Here is a 24,590-nt window from a genome sequence, read left to right on the forward strand (position 1 = left end):
AACCTGTCAGTTTTGAAAGAATGTGCTCTTGCTCTGTTCAGTACACATTGGACAATTTCTCTGCTGCAGACTGACCAGCACTGTATGGTGATATAACAGATATTGCTGTGTTAGCTGATTTTATGACTCTTCTCTATTTGCGATATTGTTGCAGGATGTTGTAGCATGTCATAGATAAATATTTCAATGATTCTACTGTAGCAATATGTTCTTGGCTGTGTGGTGACTGTTGTGTGAAGGTTATTTTGCTGGAACCAGTGTACTACAGTCACTAAGTACACTCCCTGCATACCTATCAACCAACCCACGGTTAGGACAGAAGTAAACAAGCCTCAGCAGCAGTGGCACTGCAGTAATGGCGTGTTTAAATGCAATAACACGGTGAGGTATGTCAGAAACTGGCAAAGGGATATGACAATGAGAAGTCCATGCAAGAGATTTAAAATAACTTGCTGTGCAGAAGTTTCACATTCAGCATTCAGCAAAGCGTTAAAGTATTTCAAACACGTAATTTGAAACCTTTATAGTCACATGGGCAAATGTCATGTGTCAGAGGGCACATTTTCCACCCGTGATCAATGAAAGCATTTAGTTTGATGATATGCAGTGAGATATATCTATATTCAAACTGCAGCTCGAGATGCTTTTGATTTTAATAACCCTGTGACCCTTTCTCTAGCCCAACCCACAAGGCAAACTCCAACTCTCAACCCCTCTTCTGACGTTTGAAGAAATAGCAAAGTGATCATTATGATGTTTGCTTAATTCAACACTTTGGAGTGTAATAAACAGCTTGGAATGATTTCTAGCAAGGCTTCGTCTAGATTTATTTCAAGTGGTGCAGGTGCATTTCCAGATAACTGTCATTTTGATGCAACGCTGAAATTGCAGCTGTTAATACATTATTAACAAGTGTGGCAAGAGTGATCGACTGGATAGATAAATGGAGTGAGAGTGAAGGAGGGAGGAGGAGAAGCAAGGGAGAGAAATCCCAGACCTCTCCAGCATCTGTGTCCTGTTTTGTCAGTAATCTCTTTACTGTTGCGTAAGGCCTTTGCCTCAACAAGCCCCTCTCCCTCTCTCTCTCCCTCTCTCTCTCCCTCTCTCTCTCTCTCTCTGCCTCTGTTTTACTAATATACACAAAGCTCATATGTTTTCCCACATGTCTTTGTATGCCATGCAATGTGTTGATGAAACACATCAATGTGTGAGGATACAGACAGCTGATGGTCGGCTATTTGGACCTTTGAGCAAACTGTGTGTTTTCAATGGTGTTAAGGGAGATTGAGAGTGTGAGTCCTCAGACCAATTACACTGAAGTAGGGCAATACGACACGTGACCTGCACTTCAACACAAACACAAGCACACAGTGAACATTAAACCGAACAGAAAGTAGTGAACTGAAGAGCATTTGGTGAGTGACTGAGTGTGTGTGTTCTTAATCCTATTACTGATCAACCATTACACACTAAAGAGGGAAAGGAGGAATAAAGAGATGGATGAAGAGGGAGAAGAAGAGGTAGAAAGATTCAGAGTTCATTTTATTACTTGCTCCTGACTTTTTAGTTTATATCCCCATGAGGTGTGTGTGGTTTTCTGTCCAGTAGATTAAATACATCATTGAATTGCTGCTATCATTTCGGGAAAACTGATTTTTTCAGGTTGAGTTTTAACTTCAACAACAGGAGTTAATTTTAGACAATCTGAACATTTGCTCCCTCATTTTAGTGACTGTTACTTGCAGTACTTGTTTACTGCTTTAGTGTTGCACTGAATTGATCTCCTAGCACTTTTAAGGGTGGAACATAGGGGGGAGAAGGGAAGAGAGATTAAAGAAGGGAGTGTGCTGACAGGGTCTCTGGTGTCACTGCAAAGAAAAGGTGGGTGGTTATACACTGAGCTCAAACACACGCATCCAATAACATACATATCCCAAGCTACACATCTATGTAATAAAATGCTTCCTTCATCAGTATATGTGGGTGCCCATATTTTTGCTCTAAAACTGTACAGGGTGAGAATATGTTTTTGTTTTCAATATGTGACTCAAAAAGTATGTTTCTTATTAATATGCAGGCAAGCACAAACACACACACACACACACCCTGCCCATTCTCCTCAGATAAAGGCTGTCACCACATTAGACGGCATTCATCTTTCATCTTCAATTAGCCATCCATCACTCTTCATCTGTGTCTTGTGTTTCCTTCTTCTGCCACCAACTCTGGAGAACATTTTTACCAAACCCTGGCAGATGTGCTGTGGTCCACCTGCCACAGCGAATAAACATTAATGTGGAGGTACAAAAAAAAAAAAAAAAGACATTGGCTTTAAGTAGAGCGTAAGACAAGGCATCATGCTCCATGGTACATATTTACACTGTGCTCTTTACGAGTCAGACTCCTGCAGTCAGGAGCTGCCATGACCCCCTTTTACGTCATCAATCTACTTTTTTGTAGTTTCAGTCTCACTCTGGTGGCCTTTATTGATGTGACAGTTGTACCTACCTAGATGGAAAATAATTGAAAAAAATAATAATAATAACAAAAGTAACATGTTTTTTTCTCTCTTTTTTCCATATACTGTCAGTTTAAGCTTTACCATGTTTCAATTTACGTTCTCAATAGAGCCTCACTTTATTGACTGGACAAAAAATACCAACGGCAGAGAGAGAAATGATTGCGAAAGTAACGTCAGACAATCAGGTGGTGGAGTACATGGAGAAGGGGGAGGTTATAGGGGCTGACGGTAGATGACTTTGGCTTGACTCAATCAATATTTCAGCACTCTAAGGGATAGTATTATGTGTATGTAATATATTTTTCTTCTGGTCAGTACAGTTAAGTTTTTCTCCCTTCTTTCTCTTCTCAGTTTTTTTTTCTCTTTTGTTGCCCACTGCCCCTCTCAGTGTCTCCCTTCTCTCAGCCTCTGGTTGTGAAAAGGTTCATGCTAAATTTTCCATGAATTTTGTGCTTCAATCCAGCTCAAGGAGATTCTCTTGGCATAAGTAGTTTTCACATACACTTAAAACTTTATTTTTTTTTTTTTGCCTATCCTCATCTTTCATGTCTGTCTTACTTTCATAGTAAAAGCAATGCTTGCTCCTTCTCCCTCCTCTTCCGTCTCTTGACTCTGCTTCACTTTCATCTTCTATCTCTAATTCTCCCTATTGCTACTCTCTCTCTAAGTGTTTTTGTGTACTTACCATGGGCCATATTCAAAATTAAGTGCACATACTAAGTAGTTAATACCTCATTAAAAACTCCAACACTAAAACATAATCTGCATTATTTAAATTTAGCACTAAAGTAAAAGAGTTTTTATAGCACCTACCTACATTTTTTTCATTTTATAAGATATGATCTTTTGATATCATGTTTTTATAACATTACACTGTATGAACTGTCTTCCCCTTTGAAATTGACCATTGTATTCTACAAATGAGACCCTAGTGTTTTTCAAAATGATTCTCTCTGGTATTGTTCTGCCTTCTCTTTTTGAGGCTGCCTTTTTTTTATTTACAAAATATAAAAGACATGTTGGGGGCGATTTTTCCTTAAGCTCTTCACATCTTTCACCATTTGCTGTCACAAGGGACACTGAAAGCTTTTTTATTTGTGTTATGTAGAAATACTGATTTATTTATTTTATTTTTTATTTTTTTATCTTACCTGGCAGAAGGCCTCAGTGCCAACTACGGAATGCAATTTAGAAACTGCAGAAGCTGCCAGTCTTCCTGCCAATGGTTATGTTTGTTTATAATAATTATGCTAATTTGTGAATAACATTGGGGTAGGGACTTGTTGATGCATCCAGCATCACTGCAATTTTCCTTGCTCGGAGCACTGCCCTTTTGTTCCAGGTCATGTAGGGAGTGTGTGATGATGTTTGGACTTTAGCATAAATTTGTGGCTCAAATTAGAAAATGTTAGATGAGGTTTTCTTTGAAATTGACACAAGCTTAGGCATAGAGCAGCAACAAATGACCATTTGAATGTCTTTAGCTTAAGATGTATAGCACTCAGTTTAAAAGCAGCTGCACAGTGCCCAAAAAGTAATGGTGCATTTCTTTTTCCCCTCTCTCCTTTTTTCTCCAACATATACATTTTACCTTCAAAGTCCAGGGTGGTAGCCTGCATGACAGCTATCCTCAGTCAGATGGATGATCGTCACTATGCTACATACATAGAAACCTTCAGTGGAACATATGATCTTGTGGTAAGTACAGACACTTCTGCAGATATCTCCGAACTGTCTTAAACTGTATTGAATTAAGATATTGTTAAATATCATTCTCCTTCTTATGTCTATTTCACTCCAGGACTTCCTGATGGAGTCCTTCCTGCTTTTCAAGGATCTGATTGGGAAACATGTGTATCCCTCTGACTGGATGGCCATGATCATGGTACAGAACAGGTAACATACCACAACCACACACATATACATACTGTACACACTCCCAAGTTTGCTACTGTAAGAAAAAGGGGAACAACTGGTATTAGGCTTGGTGTATGTGAATTTTCATAGTGAGATAGTAAAGGTGATATCAGGGCTGTGGTGATGAAAAAGGCTCATGTGACAAATGTGTTTGTGTATGAGAGCCGATGGGGGGGAAAGGCATGGGTTTTTTTTTTTAAAGCTACAGGGGAGGGTACAGCTGTGTCAGAGCAAAAGAAAAGGCAAATAGGTAAAAGTGAGATTGAGGTAAAGGAGAAGACAGGTTGATAACTGGTTTGCAAACCGGGCTTAGCAGAGAGATGTGCAGGTAGAGAGAGAAAAAGAAAATGAAAGAAAGAGGAGAGAGAGTTATTCGACTCTGAATAACGATGATAGATAGATAGTGTTGGAGCAGAAAGACTGGGAGCAGATTTGCTTCTTTACTTTAGAAATGCACAAAGTCACAATTCACTGATACACCTGCACACTGTGTGAAGTTGCTACCATGATCTATCATTTTGACACAAGTTTTGAATCTGAAGCAAATTTATGGGCTTGTCTCAAAGAGCAGCACAAAGCTATGAGCCACAAACAAATTGTAGCATTTGTAAACACTGACAGATTCTTATCGTATTCTTAGACATGACTTTTTTTAGACATGACTTTTTTCAAGTAAGTAAGGTTGTTCTTGATTTATTAATAATTCTATTCTATTCTTTCATATTTAGTTATTTCTTGTAGCACATATTTCCATTTCACTGTACTTTTTGATGTATGTAAAATAAATGTCTGTGATTCTGTCCATTAGAGTGTTCCTGAGAGCGATCAACACCTATGCAGACACTATGAACCAAAAGTTCCTCAATAACGATGACTTTGAAGTGCAGGTAAGCGTGATTGTGTGTGGTTGCAGGTTTTATCTTGTGTATTCTGCTTTTACTATATTTAACATGCCCCTCCTTCTGTTTCTCACTTTTCCTCCCTGTATAGCTGTGGAATAACTACTTCCACTTGGCGGTGGCATTTATTACCCAGGAGTCTCTGCAGCTTGAGCATTTCTCGCCAACCAAGAGGAACAAGATTTTGGCCAAGTGAGAGGAGGACCCTATAATTTCCTTATTTACTACACCTACTCTCTACCGCTTTAATGAAACACTCAGTGATTTGTGATCTATTTGGAGTCTGCATTTACCGTTTACACTCCCACTGCCTATTAAAACTGTGTGGTGCCTGTAGATAGACATTCAGTTTAGTTCATGTTGGTGCACATTAGTGCATCGTTATCTTTCCCACTCGCCTGTTCAGTTTCTGAAAGTGAAAATTACAGTATTGATCAAACCATCGTTCGGGGCTGATTTTTCTTTTTGTCTCTGCCTCTCTCTGCATCTAATTTTTTTCTCTCTCTTATTTTCAGGTATGGAGATATGAGGAGACTCATTGGCTTTGCTATACGTGATATCTGGTACAAACTAGGTAAGAAAATCGAGTTTATATAAGAGCTGCTTCTGGGTATACGAACATGTGATTCCCCTGATATCAGGAAATACCTGTGTGTGTAGGTGCAGGTGTCTCTTCACTTTCGTTTCATGACACAACCAAGTGTCAGTGGAGGCTGTTTTTGCAACAGCATTGAAATAAGAGTCGACAATGTCAGCACCATTTCACGTAGACAGACATCAATATCCATTACTTTATAAGTCAAAATCTGAAATTAGTGGGGTGAACTAGTAGCTACAGTGTTGGCTGACAGTTAGAGTTGGACAGTTGGCAGACAAATTAGCGTGTCACCAGATCCTGAGTGTGGTCCCCAATGAACAGATTATGGTAGAACTCAGCTGCAAAGTTTTAAACAATAGTGTCTCTCCTTTTCAGTAACGATTTGCTTTATGACTCAGTACAGCACTCCTCAAGCTTCGTTCTCCAGAGAAATCACAGCTAAATACAGAGGCAACTGATACAGTAGGTCAGATTATCAGGTGCCTGTGTTTCAAACTAAATACATGCTGCCGATGTGCTTCAAGGAAGAATTAATGCTTAAAATATAATAATTTATTTCAATTAACCTCTCTCAAACTGAAATCATTTCAGCTGATGTTACAAAACATTAAGCTGAAGGTCCAATGTAAAGCTTTTGCTCCCTTGTACTGTAGAACCTGGCCTGGTTTAAAGTCATTGCTGAAGGAAAACACTTGAAACTTGAATTGGGATATTTTAGTGGACAGAGAACGGGTAATAAATATGGCATGATGGATCGGGTATGAATTGACCTGTACTTTTTTATTTGTACTTTGTATCTTTTAGGCAGTCACAAGATCTGTTTCATCCCTGGCATGGTGGGTCCTATCCTGGAGATGACTTTGATCCCAGAGGAGGAGCTGAGAAGGGCTACCATTCCCATCTTTTTCGACATGATCACTTGTGAACATGCAACCTCTGGAAACTTCCACAAGGTAAAAACACACGCGTACATGCAGAAATGTTCACACATTTTTCTCTATAACTAATCTTCACACACTGAATACATACAGTGAATATTTGTGTATGTAATACACAAATGTGTGAACATTTGCAGCATGTGCATGTGTGCAGGAATATTCAAAACATCTGAAGATTTTGCACACACAAAATCCACACTTGTACAGAAACACTAACACGCACACACACACACACACACACACACACACATTGTGCTCCTCCGTCGGTTTCCTGTGACGCTCACATAAAAGGAAAGAGACACCTTAATTATGCTTGCATAATTGATTTCTTTTTCTATTCCTCCTCTTATTTGCTTTCTCATCTCCCATTGTTCTCCTTCTTTGCTCTCTCTCTCTCTCTGTCTCTCTCTCTGTCTCTCTCTCTCTCTCTCTCTCTCTCTCTCTCTCTCTCTATTCCTCTGCAGTTTGAGAATGAGATCATTCTGAAGTTGGACCATGAGGTGGAGGGTGGAGGAGGAGATGAGCGATACATGCAACTACTTGAGACCATGTAGGCCCAAGTGTTAAAATATACTGTAGTACTGCAGACTGTAATGTCTGACAAAAACATAAAGAAGTAGAATTGCATAAAGTAATAAAGTGATAGTAATGTAAGAATGTGATATATAATGGGACAGAAATTATTAAAATGAAAATATCTTGACTAGATTTTAGTTAAAAATATTCTGCTCTTAAGCACTAAACATGAAACCCTCTGATAATTAACTTGTCGATTCTGGTCTCCCAGCCTCCTGGACTGTGCTGCAGAGAAACTCATGCTGAGGCCACAGGTGCAGCACTTCGTTGCCCTGGTGAAGGGACTCCTCATTCGTCTCCTTGACTACCGTACCGTGATGAGCGATGACAGCCGCAACAACCGCATGAGCTGCACCGTCAATTTGCTGGTAAGTCCAGCTGTCTTTGAAGCTTAGCTGGGTGAGTTGTCCAAACCTTGTCCTTCAGAGTTCTGTGGGCTTGATCAGCTTTAGAAATGTCTTCACCACAACAAAGGTTTTCTAGAGGGTTTTCTTACAGCATGGAACTAACCTAAGTAGGAAACTGGGTAAAATTTCACCATATTGCAGTGAGCCTCCATACAAATGTTTTCATCCATCACTTTTTGTTTTCTTCATGTTTCTTTGATGCTCTGTGGCACCCATATGTTGTGAATCTGGCATGTGTCACCATGGATTTGCATTTATTGACACTAACCTTGTGATTCATGTACTGTACTTTGTAGCTGTAGTATTGAACCCCACAGCAATGAGGTGCTGATCTCAGATGCACACAGATCAACAAAACACACACACACACACACACACACATGCACACATCAATAAACTCATTATTAATTGAAAGACAAATGTAAGAAGAGACTACTAAATGAGTGTGTGCCCTGCAGACCTCAGTCAATAATCTGATCTATACCCAAAGAGCCACACTGAGTGAAGAGTTCATTACGAAACACAGATTTTATATCTTGTCTTTCATGCCAAGGTCTATGTATTACTTTACAGCATTTAATTTGGTGGTGATTGATCTAAAGGAAAAGATTCATCTCTGTGTCTGGTCTCTGACTGTTTGCAGAGGGTTGCATCAGCTCCTGTCTGTTCCACATTCTTTCTCTTATGTGATCTCTTAATCAGATTCTTCCCCAAGGTATTCTCAGGTTTTGTAACAGATCCCATCTATCCACCATACGAATTTCTCGCTGTACTTTCCTTCTTGTATGTATTGTTTTTATTTGAATTCATTCCTAGAATTTTTATTTTTGGAGAAATTTCTGACATTTCGTACGTGCATGATAAATAGATGCAAGTCTGTTTGTGTCTGAAAAAAATGTATTTTCTCCCAGAGGAGGGGAGGCTGCTGACACATGGCAAAGGTGTTTAACTTGTAGTCTGGGGCAGCTGCCCATTAGCTATTCTCTTTCATTTGTTTGGCCAGATAAAAATACTCTCCTCTTCGACCATGCTTCCTCCTGCAAGGCCAACTTCACTTAGGAAGTACGCAAAATCACATTGGTATTTGCTATGCTTACTCATGCACACACTGCTAGGCTAAACCTCTGCTTATTCTGGGCTCAAGGTTTGCCAGTATGACTGTGTCTTTCCAGGGACACCTTTAACTGTTCACAAATGTATATTGGTATTGCAGATATGACTTTCTCCATCTAAGATGTCATATGTGTATGTTTTAAAAAAAACAAACATCTGCCCCTACATTGAGAAAGACATAGAAAATGGAAATGGAAAATTATATTGTAGATCGTCTCAATATACAGTATGTTTCAAAGACTTTTCAAAAGCATCTGCTGCATGTAAAATCATCTGACCTTCATATAGATGGGCCAGCCTGCAGCAGGAAATTGGCTTACTCAAGTTAAAATGTGTTGATGCAAACAATGATGTATCTGACCTTTGAAAAAGTAAAGTAAGTAGATAAAGTATGCTTTGGCTCCAAAGTAAATCTCTCAGTAATTGAGCTCGTTTTTGTATTTACTGTATGTATTTTTTTTTTGTCTGTGTATTTGTGTGTATTCTTGTGTATGCAGGCTCATGCTGGTGGGGGAGGTTACATCACATTGTTTCACTCCTCTGTTCTCTGTAGATGTCATTAAACTTCATTAAACTGGGAGTTTGTGCTGCTTAACTAATAAATGCGCGCGCACACACTCCCACACATGCATGCACACACACACACACACACACACACACAGGCAATCGGAGGTATCACACACATAATGCACACATACAGCCATTTAGATAAACACTCAAATACAAAATTAGAAACTTGCCGTTTGTGCTTCACAATGATTTGTAAATCTCTCTCTGTCACACACACACACACACACATACACACTCACACACACACACAAACACACGGGTAGACTGACGCTAACCCATCTCCTTTTGATTTTGCAGAACTTTTACAAGGACATCAATCGTGAAGGGATGTATATCAGGTATATACTTGCAGAATTTAACATAATATTCTTTTAAGTGGTGTATGTGTCAAATGTGCATGCATGTGTATGTCAGAATGTGTGTAAATGTCTCTGTGTGTGGCTTCATAATCTGACAAGGGATTATATGAGTCCCACTGAATTAATGTCAAAATCCACGGGATCAGCTCTTGGTCTGACTGGAGGGAGAGCAGTGAGAAAGAGAGACATGATGGGCACGAGGGGGGGAGAGCTAGAGAGTTGGAGGAAGAGCAAATGAAGCAGGGGAGAGATAGAGAGAGACAGAGAGAGAGAGAGAGAGAGAGAGAGGGAATACAGATCATGTCAGGTCCCACAGTGCGTTTCTGGCAATGGCTTATAGACATAATTAGTTATCTGTATGTGTGAATGTGAGCTCAACTCTGTGGATGATCAGCTGCCTCCGTCTATCCTGTGGAGAATGTGGAAATATTTGGTCGGCTCGCCAGTTGATGTCAGCAAACAAACATAGTTTAACTCACAAACACGTTTAAGCTCTAAACACTGTATGTATTATATAATAAAGCAGAATTTTAAAGATCTAGCTCTATTACTACAGGCAATGCATGGAAAATGAAACCCCAAACTAACTGTGTTATGGTCCTGTGTTGGAATTATACAACATTAAATTTGCAGTGTAATTGCTAAAAAGCTTGTGGAAAAAATGACTACTTAAAAAAACAACAGTTCTTTTGGTTTTGTTCCATCCCCACTACTGCACAATATACTAATCTTTATAATATATTGTTTTTTGCTGTTTCCGTACAAGAGCTTAACTAGCTTTACTGCTTTGTACTAACAAGAACCCAGCCAGACACCAGTCAAACTGCGATTTTGTGGATATTACTGCTAAATATACTTGGTTTTCTAAAGATTTAATCTTTTGTTGTTGGTTTGCAGCTGCAAGTGCCACCTCTATTTCCTTGGTGTATTATATTGTAGCACACAAAACACACACACGCATTTTTTTGCACTTATTTTTAATGTGAGCGAACTACATCAGAATATTCTTCAGTTAGGTGAGAGCTTTGTCACACCTAAAGAAGGTAAAATGCTGTAGTCTTTAGCAATTATGGACAGTATTTATTTCTGTTTTTTTTAAGCACACAATGGCCAGTGCTTCTATTCAGTACTGATATACCAGTGGTGTTTCACACAGAGAGATGGATGAAGGAAGTTATGGAAGGTAACAGAAGAATAGAGAGAGTGAGAGCATGGTGACAAATACATGACAGTCATGAATTAAACAAACAAGCAAGAGAAGTGTGTTTTTCCAGACATCACCTGGATTGCTGCTGGCAGTGTGACTGAGTTGGTGAGAAAAAGTAAAAGAAGAGATGAGGTAAATGCATCCATACTGCAAAATGTAGTTCATTTAGAAGAATCTAGAAGCCACTGCTTTCTTGCTTCGTCATCAATGCCTTAGCAAAAAAAAAGTCCTGCCTCTGGCCATGTGGTGAAATGATGTCTCCAGACAGAGAGAGTTAGAGAAAAAGGACCAAACTTTAAAAAAAAGGCAATAAAAGGATAAGTTGGTCCACTAGCAGCCCAATGTTCCCATTTTCCTCCTCGTCAGGGTTCTAAAACATTATTGGGCTACAAAACATCTGCCAGACCGTTAAAAAGGCCTACGCCGAATTATACTGGTGTGTGTGCTCTTGAATAACCTTTCAGTGTTGTGTTCAGGATATGTACAGGTGTGTGTGTGTGTGTGTGTGTCTGTGTTTGTATGTGAAAAAAGCACCCTAACCCATGAGACAGTGACAAGCTTGTGATTAATTCATTTGCACGTCTTCAAGTTGCCCAACAGTGGCATCTAGTGGAGTGATATATAAGTTACATATTAAATTTCACTTCCTCTCTGTGACTGTGTCTGTGTTCGTACACGTGTGTGTGTGTGCTCAGGTACCTTTACAAGTTGAGGGACCTTCACTTGGAGGGTGAAAACTACACCGAGGCAGCATACACACTGCTGCTCCACTCTCGCCTGCTCAAGGTAAGACACACACACACACAAACACACACACACAAACACACACACACACTTATGCAAAAAGATATTTTGTAATTTAATGCTGGACTCAGTGTCTTGCTCGGCCTAATTACTTGTCTGTCTGTCATGACTGAGAGTTTTTTATTAGCTGATGAATTGTTGCTATGTCTCTGGCCTCTAAATGATAACGCTTCAGAGGTGAGTTTATGGCATGGCATCGGCCTCTGTGGCTTCATCACTCCGGTGATTGATGCAGTAAGTGTGTGTGTATGTGTGTGTGCGTGCCCATGCATGTGTCTGAGTGTGTTTGACCTCCTTTGTCTTTTCATCTGTTTTATGAGACACTTAGAGGCTCACAGAGAGAGACAGAGGACTAGGGGCTCTCTCTCTCTCTTTCTCTCTCCCTCTCTCCCTCTCTCTCTGTCTAATAGCGTTACATCAAAGCAGATGAACTCTATAATATTTTTTTATAATCTCTATTCATTGCTGATGTCAGTCCTGTCACGCCCGGTTCACATTATTGCAAAGATCAGGCTGTAATGCACAGCATGCTCTAATTCTTTCCTTTCCCACTTTCCTAAGCAGACAGAAGAGTTCCAAGTGTATAAGTCAGTTTTGGTGATCACTGTGTACTTTTTGTTTGCTTTGTAAATGAATTTCAGTGCAATTTATGTAATGGAAGATTAAGCATTGTCTCATTTATATAATAAATGAGCATCATGCTGCATGTTTTTGTGCACACTCTGCTTAGAGACTAATATTGATTTATTGCAACAACAATGAAACTCTAAGCTTTAAGTTCTCCTCCCCTCTTGTTGAGACATCATGATAAATAGTCTGACTGCAACTTTGTTTTTGTTTCAGCAATAAAAAAAATTATGCACACTGTATTTCACTTTTTGTCTCTGTGTCTTCTATCCTGTCTCCATTACAGTGGTTAGACGAGACGTGTAGCCCCCAGTTTGAGTCCCATGGCTCACAAACCCAACGGCAGCTCAAAGAAACTCTCTACGACACCATCATTGACTACTTTGACAAGGGCAAGGTCAGCATTGTTTTTGGCTACGACATGCTTTTTCTTTACTTAGCTACACCATCATAGATCAAATGAATTATGGCAATAACTTTCACTCTAGAGAAACTATTGTCTTTTTTTGGCAGGACAGTTAAGCTTTGCTTTCTGGGTCATTCTTTTGGAAAATGATCTGTATCATACAGTGTCTTTTAAAGAATGAGACAGTGTTGCAATCATACAGTCACAGTTTCTGAGCAGTATGTTTGTGTGACATTGTTTAGTATTCTCTTTAAGTGTTTTGTGTTCTTTGAAGCAGTGATAGAGACATTTCCTTCCACTCTCTCCAGAGACCTGGAAACAGAGATTCACAAGATTGAATTCCCACCACGACAGCTGTTACCGATTTATTAGCAGATGGTGTAATGAAGGACACTTTTTTCCTTGTGTGTTTGTTTGTTTAGATGTGGGAAGAGGCCATCACTCTGTGTAAGGAACTTGCTGAACAGTACGAAAATGAGATCTTTGACTACGAATTACTCAGCAAGAGACTGGTAATATATGACAAACTCAAATCTTCTGTACAATGTTCTTGATCTCACATTATTTTCTGTATTTCTTTATCTCAGCTGCCTCCCTTGAATTCCTTTTATAGATGTTCTTCGGTTTAAAGGGGTGTTTGAAGGAAAGAAAGAGAATTCGGACATAAGTCACTTCAAGTGTAGCTGTCTATAGGACCCTTGTTAAATTAAACATGTGAGAATTAGATTGGTTTGGTCTTTGGCCATTATATGGTTAAACTAAATCTGGGGAAAATGTCCAGTAGCCAGTCTGAAAGTTCTAAATTGCTCTAAGTCAGTTTTCTTAACTTCAGACCATATTGTTCTCACTGAACCGTTTCCATACTAAATTAGTCATCTGCTCTTTAAAATATTACCCCACTTCAGCAAAACCATTCAGAATCATTTTAAAAATGAATACTTACTCGACACAAGTCTTCCTTTTAAATGTATCTTTTTCTCAAGAACTTTGTTTGAGCTTCCACAATTACCATATGACCCCGAAAATGTGATTCCTCATTGCCAATCATCAGCAACTTCAAACCCCTCCTAACCCTTCTTACTTTGTCCTCTCAGTCACTCTTGTATTTCTTTCATCTCTTGCTTTGGCACCACAACTGAAGTGATTCCCTTCTTACCCAAATCCTATCTTATTCTTTACCAACACCCTCTTCTCTGTCTCCACATCACTCAATTCTTCTTTTTTTCTCCCAACAGAGAATTACAGTTTTTCCAACAATGGAAAAATCTTTCTCTTTATATAACTGCAGCAGGGGCTGTCTCAGCTAATGTTGAATTTATGTGGTTATATAAATGACAGGCATTGCCCTCGGATGTCATGCACTTTATTTTCCCCTGCATCTATCACCCTCAAAGGCCCAGTATTCTGCTGAGGGTAGCTTTGTCATTGGCATGAGCTGATAAAACTGCTATGGCTTCACACAATGCATATCGAAACCTCTCTCCTTCTCTGTATCTTTTCGTCTCTCCCTCTGCAGGAAAAACAAGCCAAGTTCTATGAGAACATTATGAAGATCTTGAGGCCAAAGCCGGACTACTTTGCAGTGGGCTACTACGGACAGGGCTACCCTCCGTTCCTCCGGGTTTGTGTTTGTAATATACAGCATTATAAAATAATATTCTCACTTTTCATAGAGTAGAAGCATGCACACTCACTGACTCCTTGTTCAACAGTCAAAAAACTTTTTTTCCTATTATCAGCACAGAGGCTAAGCTATTTAAAATTGCAGCCATGGACAAGTTTTTAAACACACCGGCAAAATAGTTAACAGAACAAGACATAAAAAGCCTTATGGGAACATTGTGGATCTGTAGATTTCAGCAATCTGCAAAAATAAAATATTCTACTGTTTATAGCTGCTTTATTCATTAGATGAGTTAATCTGCTGTGGTAAGGAATATGACAAAGTCAGTGACTCCGTTTTTAGGGGAGCAGGGCAGGGCCTGAATGGAAAACAGGCACAGGCCCACAATGGTAAAGTCTATGTCTTCACATAGTTTCACATAGTTGACCACAAGATATCACTTGATGGAACTATCTTGCACAGCCCTTAACTGGTTTAAATTATATCTGCAATATATTTTTTCTCAATACAAATCTGAACAAACAGCAACGATATGTGGAGTTCCCCAAGGGTCTGTGCTTGGTCCAGTTTTTATCTATATGCTCCATTCAGTCACATTTTTGAAAACAACAAAATATCCTACCATAATAATGCAGACAGGCAACACACAGATTTACATAACAATAAATCCTGATGATTATGGACCAGTATACAGTCACTGTCACATTTGTATTAGACACAGATGTAATTCCCTAAAATTAACAAAATCATCCTACTGCTACCTTAAATATAAAGCAAGCTCACGTCTCAACAAGATTTAGAGAAACTTGTTTATGCTTTTGTTTTTAGTAGGCTTGAATATTGTAACAGTCTCTCTACAAGTCTCTGTAAAAAAATCAATACAACAGTTGCAGCTGATTCTTCACTAAAACGTAGAAAATGGAATACATCACCCGATTTCTCAGAGCCTTGCACCAACTTCGTACTTTGCATCAAATAATTGATTTTAGATTACTGTTATACACTTACAAAGCACTGAATACGGGAGCCAGAATACATCTCTGATATCAAATTATGCTGCTTTGTTATGAGTCATCCAGAGCTCTTAGGTATTCTGAGACAGGGTTGCTCATCGTCCCCAGGGTCAGAACAAAACATGCAGCTTAACTTTTCTGTTTGCCACTGCTTTTTTCAAGGTCATTGAAAGATTTTTTTAATGGTTTATTTATGCTTTTGCACTTCTTAAATCTTTTAAATCATTTTTTCCCTTTGTAGTTTGTATATATTATTTAGTTAAGTTGTATTTTTTCAGTTTTTCAAATGTTTTACTTAACTTTAAATGCCTTATGTAAAGTATTGTACCATTCTCCTTTGTGTATGAATGTGCTACATCAAGTAAGTAAGTAAAAAGACAATTTTTCAGTGTTTATTCCATGATAAATAAGGGCTTAATCATTTCAATGTCACTATTAACCCCAATTCACTCCCTATGCTTTAGAACAAGGTGTTTATCCACCGTGGCAAAGAGTACGAACGCAGAGAGGACTTTCAGAACCAGCTGATGAGCCAGTTCCCAAGCTCTGTGCGCCTCAACACCACCACCATGCCAGGAGACGATATCAGGAACTCTCCACTTCAGTGTATCCTTTAAGTACACATTTACATGCATTACTTTCTGGATTAACAAGTTTTTGGGTTGCTGAAAAAGTCTTTACAAATATAAAAATTAAATGATATGATCAACTAAAATCCAGAGTTTTCCAAAAGAAAATATCAGGAGACCTTTTGCCAAGGCATCTAGACAGAAGCCTTGGTATTTATTTATGATGTACCTTTTAGTTTAACTCTGTATAATAAAACACGGTATCTAGAGGTCAGACACATCCACCACTATTAGTTTGTACCTTCTAACACAAGTAGGGATACTCTATCATGTAGTCATATTTTATTCCTAAGTGATCTGAACCAGATATCCAGTGTTTCACAGTGCAGCCAGTCCTCGAGATTCCTCCTCGCCTGAAGAACAAACCTGTTCCTGACCAGATTATCAAGTCAGTAAAACAGCACTCATCATTTTAATACAGCAAAACGGGAATGTGAAATGATAGGCATTAAAAAAGAATGGCAATTCTGATTATGTAATTTTTAAAGAAAATGTATTTGCCTTTTTTGTAAATGGTGTTTGACTGTAACCTCTGTCTCCCTCTTCATACACAATGGTCAGCTTCTACAAGTCCAACTACGTGCAACGTTTTCACTATTCCAGACCTGTGAGGAAAGGACCCGTGGATCCAAACAATGAGTTTGCTGTGAGTTATTTTTATTTAATGAAAAGATTTATGACCACAGGGACCAGGAAAGTATTTCAGGTGCTCTTGTATACTTTGTACATTATCAGTCTGAAAAGATAAGTTTCTAAGCTATGAAATAACAGTGTTTCATTTAAAAGCAGGTTGTAATTCAATTATATGATAAGACATCAGATTTCAGATGAGCACTAGAGATTCAGGTAATACTGTATTGCATGTATGGATATCAGATTATACACTGAAGTAAAAAGGTAGAGAAATTGGCCAATGAGATAGATAAAACATAATAAAGACAAAAAAAAAGAAAAGAGGGGAAAAACAAAGAATAAAAAGAGAAAGAAAGCCCACAGAGTCTGAAAAATAATGAAGACTATGCAAGACCACTGGGAAGTAGAGAAGACTTGTCATGATTCACTCTCCTTTCACCAATGGAGATGAGTTTTATCTTTTTGAGGAGAAAATGGATACAAGAAATTAAAATTCAACTGTGGACAAAAGTGAGATAATGGTTTAGTGGAAAGTCGGAGATTACTTTACCGCTTGGAGTACATGTACAATAGTTTTGGTGCCAGGAGTATAAAAGAAACATTTAAGTGAAATGTAGAACGCAAAGCCTTAAACATCTTGTTTAACTAAAAAAGTTGATTGCACAAATAAAAAAGATAAGATCCCAACACAAAACTGAATGTGTGAAACTAATATAAGAAAACAACAAAACAAAAAAAAGTCTTGTGGAAGCACCAAAACACATAATTTACACATCTATTACACAGTTTTTGTTGGTGTTTGTAGTTAGTTTTTCTATTACTGCCGTGGAATGTGTCATTTTATGTTTTCTCAACAACAAAGAAATTGCAACAACAACAAAGAACATGAGTATGTAAGAATCTAAGACTAATGAAACTAAGATTAAAATGCTAAGTGCATTGGAAGTTAAATACATGCCATGCATGCCACATAATTGCAATATCACCTGCTCAGTTCCAGCTGGAGACCTTTGTTGTCTGTCATACACCTCTCTTGCTCTTTTACCACATCTCCTGTCAAATTGTACAATAAAGGCAAAAATAAATCTTTAAAAAACATTAATTGGTTTATGTACACAAGGAAAGCAAGGAGAAGACAAAATGGCAAGAGGTCATACACTCTGGGAACTGCTCTTATTGTGTTGAGTCAAACCACTGGGTGAGAAATTCCTCATATCCAACAACCCTTTGCAAACTTACCCTGCCTAAGCAACCAAATGAAAGCCCAACAAGCCCTAACTCGACAACAGAACCCCAAATGGGAAACAGAAGGAAATGTGACCCAAGCTCCACCAGCTAAATTGGCAAAACAAGTGAACTGCACATTTAATGATAGATGTTAATGGAAGATATACACAGTATCTGGTAGATACTGGAGCTTCAGTTTAAACAAAACAAAAGAAACAATAAGAGCTGCGGGGTACCTGTAACTGAGCCAGCTGTATCCTGCTTATCTATAGGCCATAGAGAGAGTGTCAAGTTACACAAGTTCACCTTCCTTTCCACACACATTATGTAAATTAAATTGCAGCACCTATTGTACACAAGACAGCATCTTTTAGAGACGAACCAGGATGACACACCAGCTGTACTGCCAGTCCTGTTAGATAACAATTAACCCTCAAATGAAGAGACAAGGCAGGGGCATGATGGTTTTGGTGCCTATTTTGTGTTGGTACTCTGATTAGAACCAGTGCAGGTATTTCATTAAAACATGATGCTTCTCTAACAATGGTCTCACAGTATCTTTCTCCTTAAAAAGGCATTACCATCTGTGACTCAATCTCTGTCACAGATGAAGACATTTTTATGTGATGAGGGGTTATTGTACACAACAGATAATGAATTATTCACAGTGAACTTGCAGCACCAAGAGTTATCAAACCCCTCAACATGCACTTTCCCCTTACTGGCCACAACAAACAGAAGAGTGATGTAATGACTAGAAACAAGCATTGCTGTCAGCTCCATTTTATGGCTTCCTACTCTACATAAGAGAGGCACACAAGCATGTGACAAGGACTTTGAACTGGTTTCACAGCAGACATCTTGACTTGTCAAAGCCATAAAAACACAGGTGGACTACAACTATTCCTGTTATTATATGTCAAAATGTCTGCTGGTCGAGCTGGTCCATTCTTCTTAAGATGGTAGTGATCCAAATAACTGCATGAATACCATCTGATGTTCACATAGACCCTGTTGCAAAGACTAGAAACTCCTCTCTGTCCTTGTTTGTTTTCCATACTGCTCAGACTTATTAGAGAGAAATTGAAGTCCATTTCCAAGCACTACCCACCAAAGTAGCTGAAAATATGCACTCACATAAGCCTATTACTACCAACACAGCAGTTGTGGTCACTAATGGTACACAGATGCTCACAAGGCCTTGAATTCATTATTTGGGTTAATTCTCCAATCTGTTCTATATACCGACTGAATATTAAATAAGATATCCAGAAAATATGTCACTTTGTCAGGGGTCGTCTCTTTACTCAATGATAGAAAAAGGGTTGCATGAGGGAAAAGGTTTGGAACAACCACACTACAGGACGCCTTATTCATCACGCTCCAGACAACAGCAGGATTCTTCTTCAAACCCATGGGTCCTCCTCATCCCCTGTGGAGCTGAACAATGAAGTTCCAGGGAAAAATATAGGACACCCACAGCTAACTAGGAAACAACACCACCAAAGAAGGACTTGGATTAGATTGCACCCACACCACAGTGAAGGCTACAGATCCCATTGATGATACAATATAGTATAAGGAAGACAAACACATGCCTCAAATGAAAGCTGCTGAGAGCTCAAACTCTGTGTGAGCAGTTCCTGCACAGTTCGAGGGAAGGACAGTCACTTATAGTTTAAAGGTTTTAAGTGTGGATTGATGAAGAATATCAATTTAAACCAACACAGACCATTTGTCACTGTAAACTGTTTTGTACTGTCAGATGTATGTCTGGATGCAATACTGCTCAGTACCTGTTGATCCACTGTGTGAATATGATTCTCTGCTATTGATCTTGGTTTGGTTACCTTCTCAGTAAAATTCCTTATGATCTGTACTTTAAATGACTTCTTCAATAAGTCTCTGAAAGGAATTCCGACTTTAATACAAGTATCACTGGTATCAGTGTTTACAAATGGTACAAGCTCATCTTTGCATCCTTGTGTTTTAGTCTATGTGGATTGAACGCACAACCTTCACCACTGTGTATAAGCTGCCAGGGATCCTGCGCTGGTTTGAGGCTACTGACATGAAACATGTAAGTCTGTGAGGATGCATTTTCCCTCCATGTTTGAGCTGCATTTGCTGTGATTTGTTGCCTCCAGTACAGCATGTTCCCCATCTCACCACTGTCGATTCAATTTGTTTTCTTTCTTTTTTACGACATTTTTTAAATCTACATCTCCGACACGCCAGCCTAAAAACCCTCCTCCCTCACTTCATGGGTCCCTTCTTCCATCATATTTTGATTTCCTCCTTCCGTCTATTCTTTGTAATACTTGGGTTTTCTTCCCAGACCACCTTGTCCCCATTGGAGAACGCTATAGAGACCATGGAGTCCACCAATGAGAAGATTCTGACCATGATTAACCAGTACCAGGCTGACTGGACTCTTCCCATCAACCCCCTCTCTATGCTGCTCAATGGCATTGTGGATCCAGCTGTCATGGGCGGCTTTGCCAAGTATGAAAAGGTAAAAAAAAAACAGTCAATCAATTTGTAGCTCATGATAAATACACTTTTCTAGGTGAATTAATGACCATTGTACCATTGAGTAAAGCTCCCAATGAGATTTTAAGTCAGTGTGATTACCATAAATTATACCTTTGGTTATGGTTATTGTTTGTCTTGTTATTGTTTTTTTGGATATGGATATGGTGAAATGGTGAAAGAAAACCTGTGGCCTCAATTTTTTATCTAACCATGCCCTGACTGTGTGTAGAATTCACCATCTCAGTAATGTTCTTTTTCTATGATGACTAAGCCCCTGAAATTTGATCTATGCTGAGGGGACTGCTTTTCTGCAAATTTTCATCTCCCACGATGAATTGACTTGAATTCATTTAGAATCAGTATCCCTTTCCTGAGGCTCTGAATAAGTTCTGTCCAAATTACATTAAATGCAATGAAGTTATTAAAGTCTGATATATTCATACCTTGAAATATTATCAGCATTCACCCTCAAAAACCATTCAGTGTTATAATATCCCGTACAGGATAAGATTGGTGTTCTTTGAAAGTGCACATGTGGGTCAAAACGTCATGAAATGACCTTTTAATATTTCCTTCATATCAGGCGTTCTTTACTGAAGAGTACAATCAGCAACACCCAGAGGACAGAGATAAGCTGGCACGCCTCAAAGACCTCATTGCATGGCAGGTACTGAACAAGCTAACCCACATTATTCTATACTCACCACATACAGTATAAGTTGTGTTTCTTTTATGTTGATGTATTGCTTACAACATTTGTATTTATAGATTCCATTACTCGGCGGAGGGATCTCTCTCCATGGAAAGAGAGTGACAGATGATCTGCGTCCTTTCCACGAGCGCATGGAGGAGTGTTTCAAACAGCTGAAGAAGAAAGTAGAGAAGGAGTACGGCGTGAGAGAGCTGGTAAGAACTGAGGAAATAGGCGGGATGAGAGAGAAAAAATAGGGGTAAAGAGACTTCTTAAAGATAGTGTTTCTCTACATGCATGGACGCTGAGGTACAGTGGTAAAGCTGCACTAATTAAGCTGCAAATGAGCTGACCCAGGCGGATTTTAAAGATCAAAGTACTCACAAAAGTCTATGACGAGAGCGATGATATGGGATTTGTACCTTTTAAAGTTCCCTCCAACCAGAACACGGTTCAGATTGTCTGACTGGGGCTACATATGGTCATTAACTTGTAAATTGGCTTTGGCCTTTAGGAGTGATTAAAATTATGTGTAGGAGTGATGATATGGTATTTTTAACTCCAATTGCTTTCCCTGATGATGTACTTTTGCTTTGTTCCACTGTCACTATAAATTGTACTATCCTCCCAGTATTGTCTTTTTATCTGGGTATGTCATAGTTTATTTCTCTATTTCCAGCCCGACATGGATGAGAGGAAGTCTACTCGTCCACGCTCAATGCTGCGCTCCATTCGTCAGTCCATCATCTCGATTTCCTCACTGCAGGGATCTGAATGTGGGACACCAACCAAGATCCATGCAGACAGGTAGCAAACACATGTGTGTGTTGACAGATGAAATCACTTAGTGACCTTGGAGGGTGACAAGAACCCCAAAATACAATGCAAGAATGGCATCTCAGGATACATGCTCACACTATATTATAATTAAAATGGCAACCAGTGTGAATTGCATGTATATCATCGCAACCTGATCCACCTGAAAAATTCACCCCAGAACAACCTGCATATGACGATCAACATTTAACCACTTTAATTTACTAATCATTCCCTTCCCGCATTCTGCCAGGGACCTCCCCCCTGAGTCGCCTACTTCTTGGACCCTTCAGCGCTCCAGCGGAAGCATGAGTGCAAGTACGACGGAGGAGGTGGTGGTGACAGTGGGAGACACAAATGTGGAGGTCAAAATGAGGAAGAGTAAGAAGAAGAAGAAGAGGAGCAGCATGATCTTCATCTCAGAGGAAAGGGAAAGGACGAGTACACTGGACTGCAAACGGGTGAGAACGAGCTTTAGTGGGAGATGGATCATGTGACGAAACAGGAGAAAATAGGAGAAAAGAGGCAAAGAAGTGAAATGTCATGGGACTGAGTATCTGTGGAGATGTTGCTGAGTTTTATGTGATCTCTGTCTCCCTCTAGCTGTCCAAGAAACAGGAGTTCCGCAGTGACACCAACTTGTCTGAGCCAAATGAAGGAAATGTGTCATTGACCAATGCCAACTCCAGATCCCTGCCTGCCATCACAGGTGACAAACAAATACAAAACCACCTGATGCTGCTTAATTTACTGGAATTCAGTTACATCTGAAAACAACATTCCCGCAAATTTAGATTTAAAAAAATTACCTGTAAGGAAGGACTATGATTTTCTGATGTTCTGGAAAGCTGACTATATGGAAAAATACACAGACAAGGTCATGGCAGGAAGTCCTAGTGTGCGTTAAAAACAAATTGGCACGCTGGGGAGTGCTGCAATAACAGCCTCACCTAACACAAACTCTGATGTAAGGTGGCAAATGAGTGCATCAATCATGTCATTTTTCAGAACTGCGCAGTACTTTCATCCAGTTTATATTTCATCGTTTCAGTCTCATAACCTTGCACTTCAGAATAGTGCATCAGGCCACGATTCACTGTTTCTGTGGCATTTTGCCATGTTGGACCAGGCCAGCTGAGCCAGCACTGACTGTGGTGTTAATGCACCTCTGAATAGCACAGCTGACTACAAGCTGTACAGCCTGGCTGAACATACACACAGTGGCGCCAGTGTTGCCAGAGCACACAGTTCATTAGTAGAGCAGCTGCAGGAGCACAATTAGTCACAAAAACCAGCAGGAAGACGCAGAGGTTTCACAGAAAGCCTGTATCCAGTGAAACACAAACACCAAAGTAGTTTCTGTCCACAGGTCTGTCCTTGACAGTGGTGGGGGGTACAGAGGAGGTGGACTCCACCAGAGCCAGGAGGGACAGCAAGAGCATGTCTGTCTGTGGGACCTCAGACCGAACAGCAGACAGGCGCTCAAAGGGCGTCATTAACCTCCTCTTCAAGTCCAAGGTGAGACCAACAGGATTACTGCAGTCCCACTGAGAAGCATCAGGTCAACATTCAAGAATCAGTACTGCAGTTTGGATAGCGACCGCTCACATTTTGGGTAATACGCTTATCTGCTTTCTTGCCAAGACTGAGGAAAGAACATAGATACCTGTTTCTCCCTGTTTATAGTCTTTATGCTAAGTCAAGCTAACTGGCCACTGGCTTCATATTTATCTTACAGCGATGAGATCTTTTCATCTCCCCTTGTGGCAAGAAAGAGAATAAGCATCTTTTCCAAAATGGTGAACTCCTTTAACATAATTTATCACCAACATTACTCTTTATATATATATATATTAAGATGTAAATCTACTCATATGTTGTTTTTTGGACATTTTTACAGCAACACAATCTTCCAGATAATCATTAAGAACATATTTTTCTGTCATTTTTATCCCTAAGTAAACATAAACATTGTATTTTCATTATGCATGTTTTAACAGAGCTCCAAGACAGAGGATGTGAAGTCCGGTGATCCAACCAAAGACAGTGCCAACCATTTCTGAAATGCTTTGTATTAATTCACTGTTTCTTTTACTTATTTTTATGCATTTTGTTTGACAAAGAAGTTCACTTAAACCAGCAAGCAAAACCATATTATGCACTCACCCTCTCTGCCTGTCAGTCTCAGTACTGCTGTTGCCTTAATATAATTGATTTTACCTATCAATAAAGGCTATTTTTGTGCCATGACCTTTTTCTTGGTAATTCAAATGATTCCCAGTGAAGCTAAATGCCATCTTACAGCTTTTCAATCAATTCTGCTTCTACAAGAACGAGCAAACACAAACCATCCTGCTGACGCGCATGATTAAAAAGCTTCTTATTATACAGTTTTCATCATTGTTGTGACTGACTGAAGATAATTGAAAAATAATAATTTGATAAAACACAAATGTTACCATGTCCTCCCAAATGATTCT

General features: G+C 39.3%; 1 protein-coding gene across 1 annotated transcript in view; it reads left to right on the forward strand.

Moving 5' to 3' along the window:
• Nucleotides 1–24,360, forward strand: part of dock2 (dedicator of cytokinesis 2) — a 91,955-nt gene extending 67,595 nt beyond the window's left edge. The window contains exons 27-51 of the mRNA XM_010749110.3: nt 4,121–4,219; nt 4,323–4,417; nt 5,247–5,325; nt 5,429–5,529; nt 5,853–5,911; nt 6,740–6,888; nt 7,338–7,423; nt 7,661–7,817; nt 9,837–9,877; nt 11,801–11,891; nt 12,823–12,933; nt 13,365–13,454; nt 14,459–14,563; nt 16,044–16,185; nt 16,515–16,596; nt 16,770–16,854; nt 20,062–20,148; nt 20,407–20,583; nt 21,187–21,270; nt 21,372–21,509; nt 21,974–22,101; nt 22,364–22,571; nt 22,714–22,819; nt 23,480–23,628; nt 24,111–24,360. Of these exons, the coding sequence (XP_010747412.3) occupies nt 4,121–4,219; nt 4,323–4,417; nt 5,247–5,325; nt 5,429–5,529; nt 5,853–5,911; nt 6,740–6,888; nt 7,338–7,423; nt 7,661–7,817; nt 9,837–9,877; nt 11,801–11,891; nt 12,823–12,933; nt 13,365–13,454; nt 14,459–14,563; nt 16,044–16,185; nt 16,515–16,596; nt 16,770–16,854; nt 20,062–20,148; nt 20,407–20,583; nt 21,187–21,270; nt 21,372–21,509; nt 21,974–22,101; nt 22,364–22,571; nt 22,714–22,819; nt 23,480–23,628; nt 24,111–24,173 (2,712 nt within the window). The 3' untranslated portion in view covers nt 24,174–24,360. The remainder of the gene's footprint in view (nt 1–4,120; nt 4,220–4,322; nt 4,418–5,246; nt 5,326–5,428; nt 5,530–5,852; nt 5,912–6,739; nt 6,889–7,337; nt 7,424–7,660; nt 7,818–9,836; nt 9,878–11,800; nt 11,892–12,822; nt 12,934–13,364; nt 13,455–14,458; nt 14,564–16,043; nt 16,186–16,514; nt 16,597–16,769; nt 16,855–20,061; nt 20,149–20,406; nt 20,584–21,186; nt 21,271–21,371; nt 21,510–21,973; nt 22,102–22,363; nt 22,572–22,713; nt 22,820–23,479; nt 23,629–24,110) is intronic.
• Nucleotides 24,361–24,590: the final 230 nt, after the last annotated feature.

This window comes from Larimichthys crocea, chromosome I (assembly GCF_000972845.2).
Source record: "Larimichthys crocea isolate SSNF chromosome I, L_crocea_2.0, whole genome shotgun sequence".
Lineage (NCBI taxonomy): Eukaryota > Metazoa > Chordata > Actinopteri > Sciaenidae > Larimichthys > Larimichthys crocea.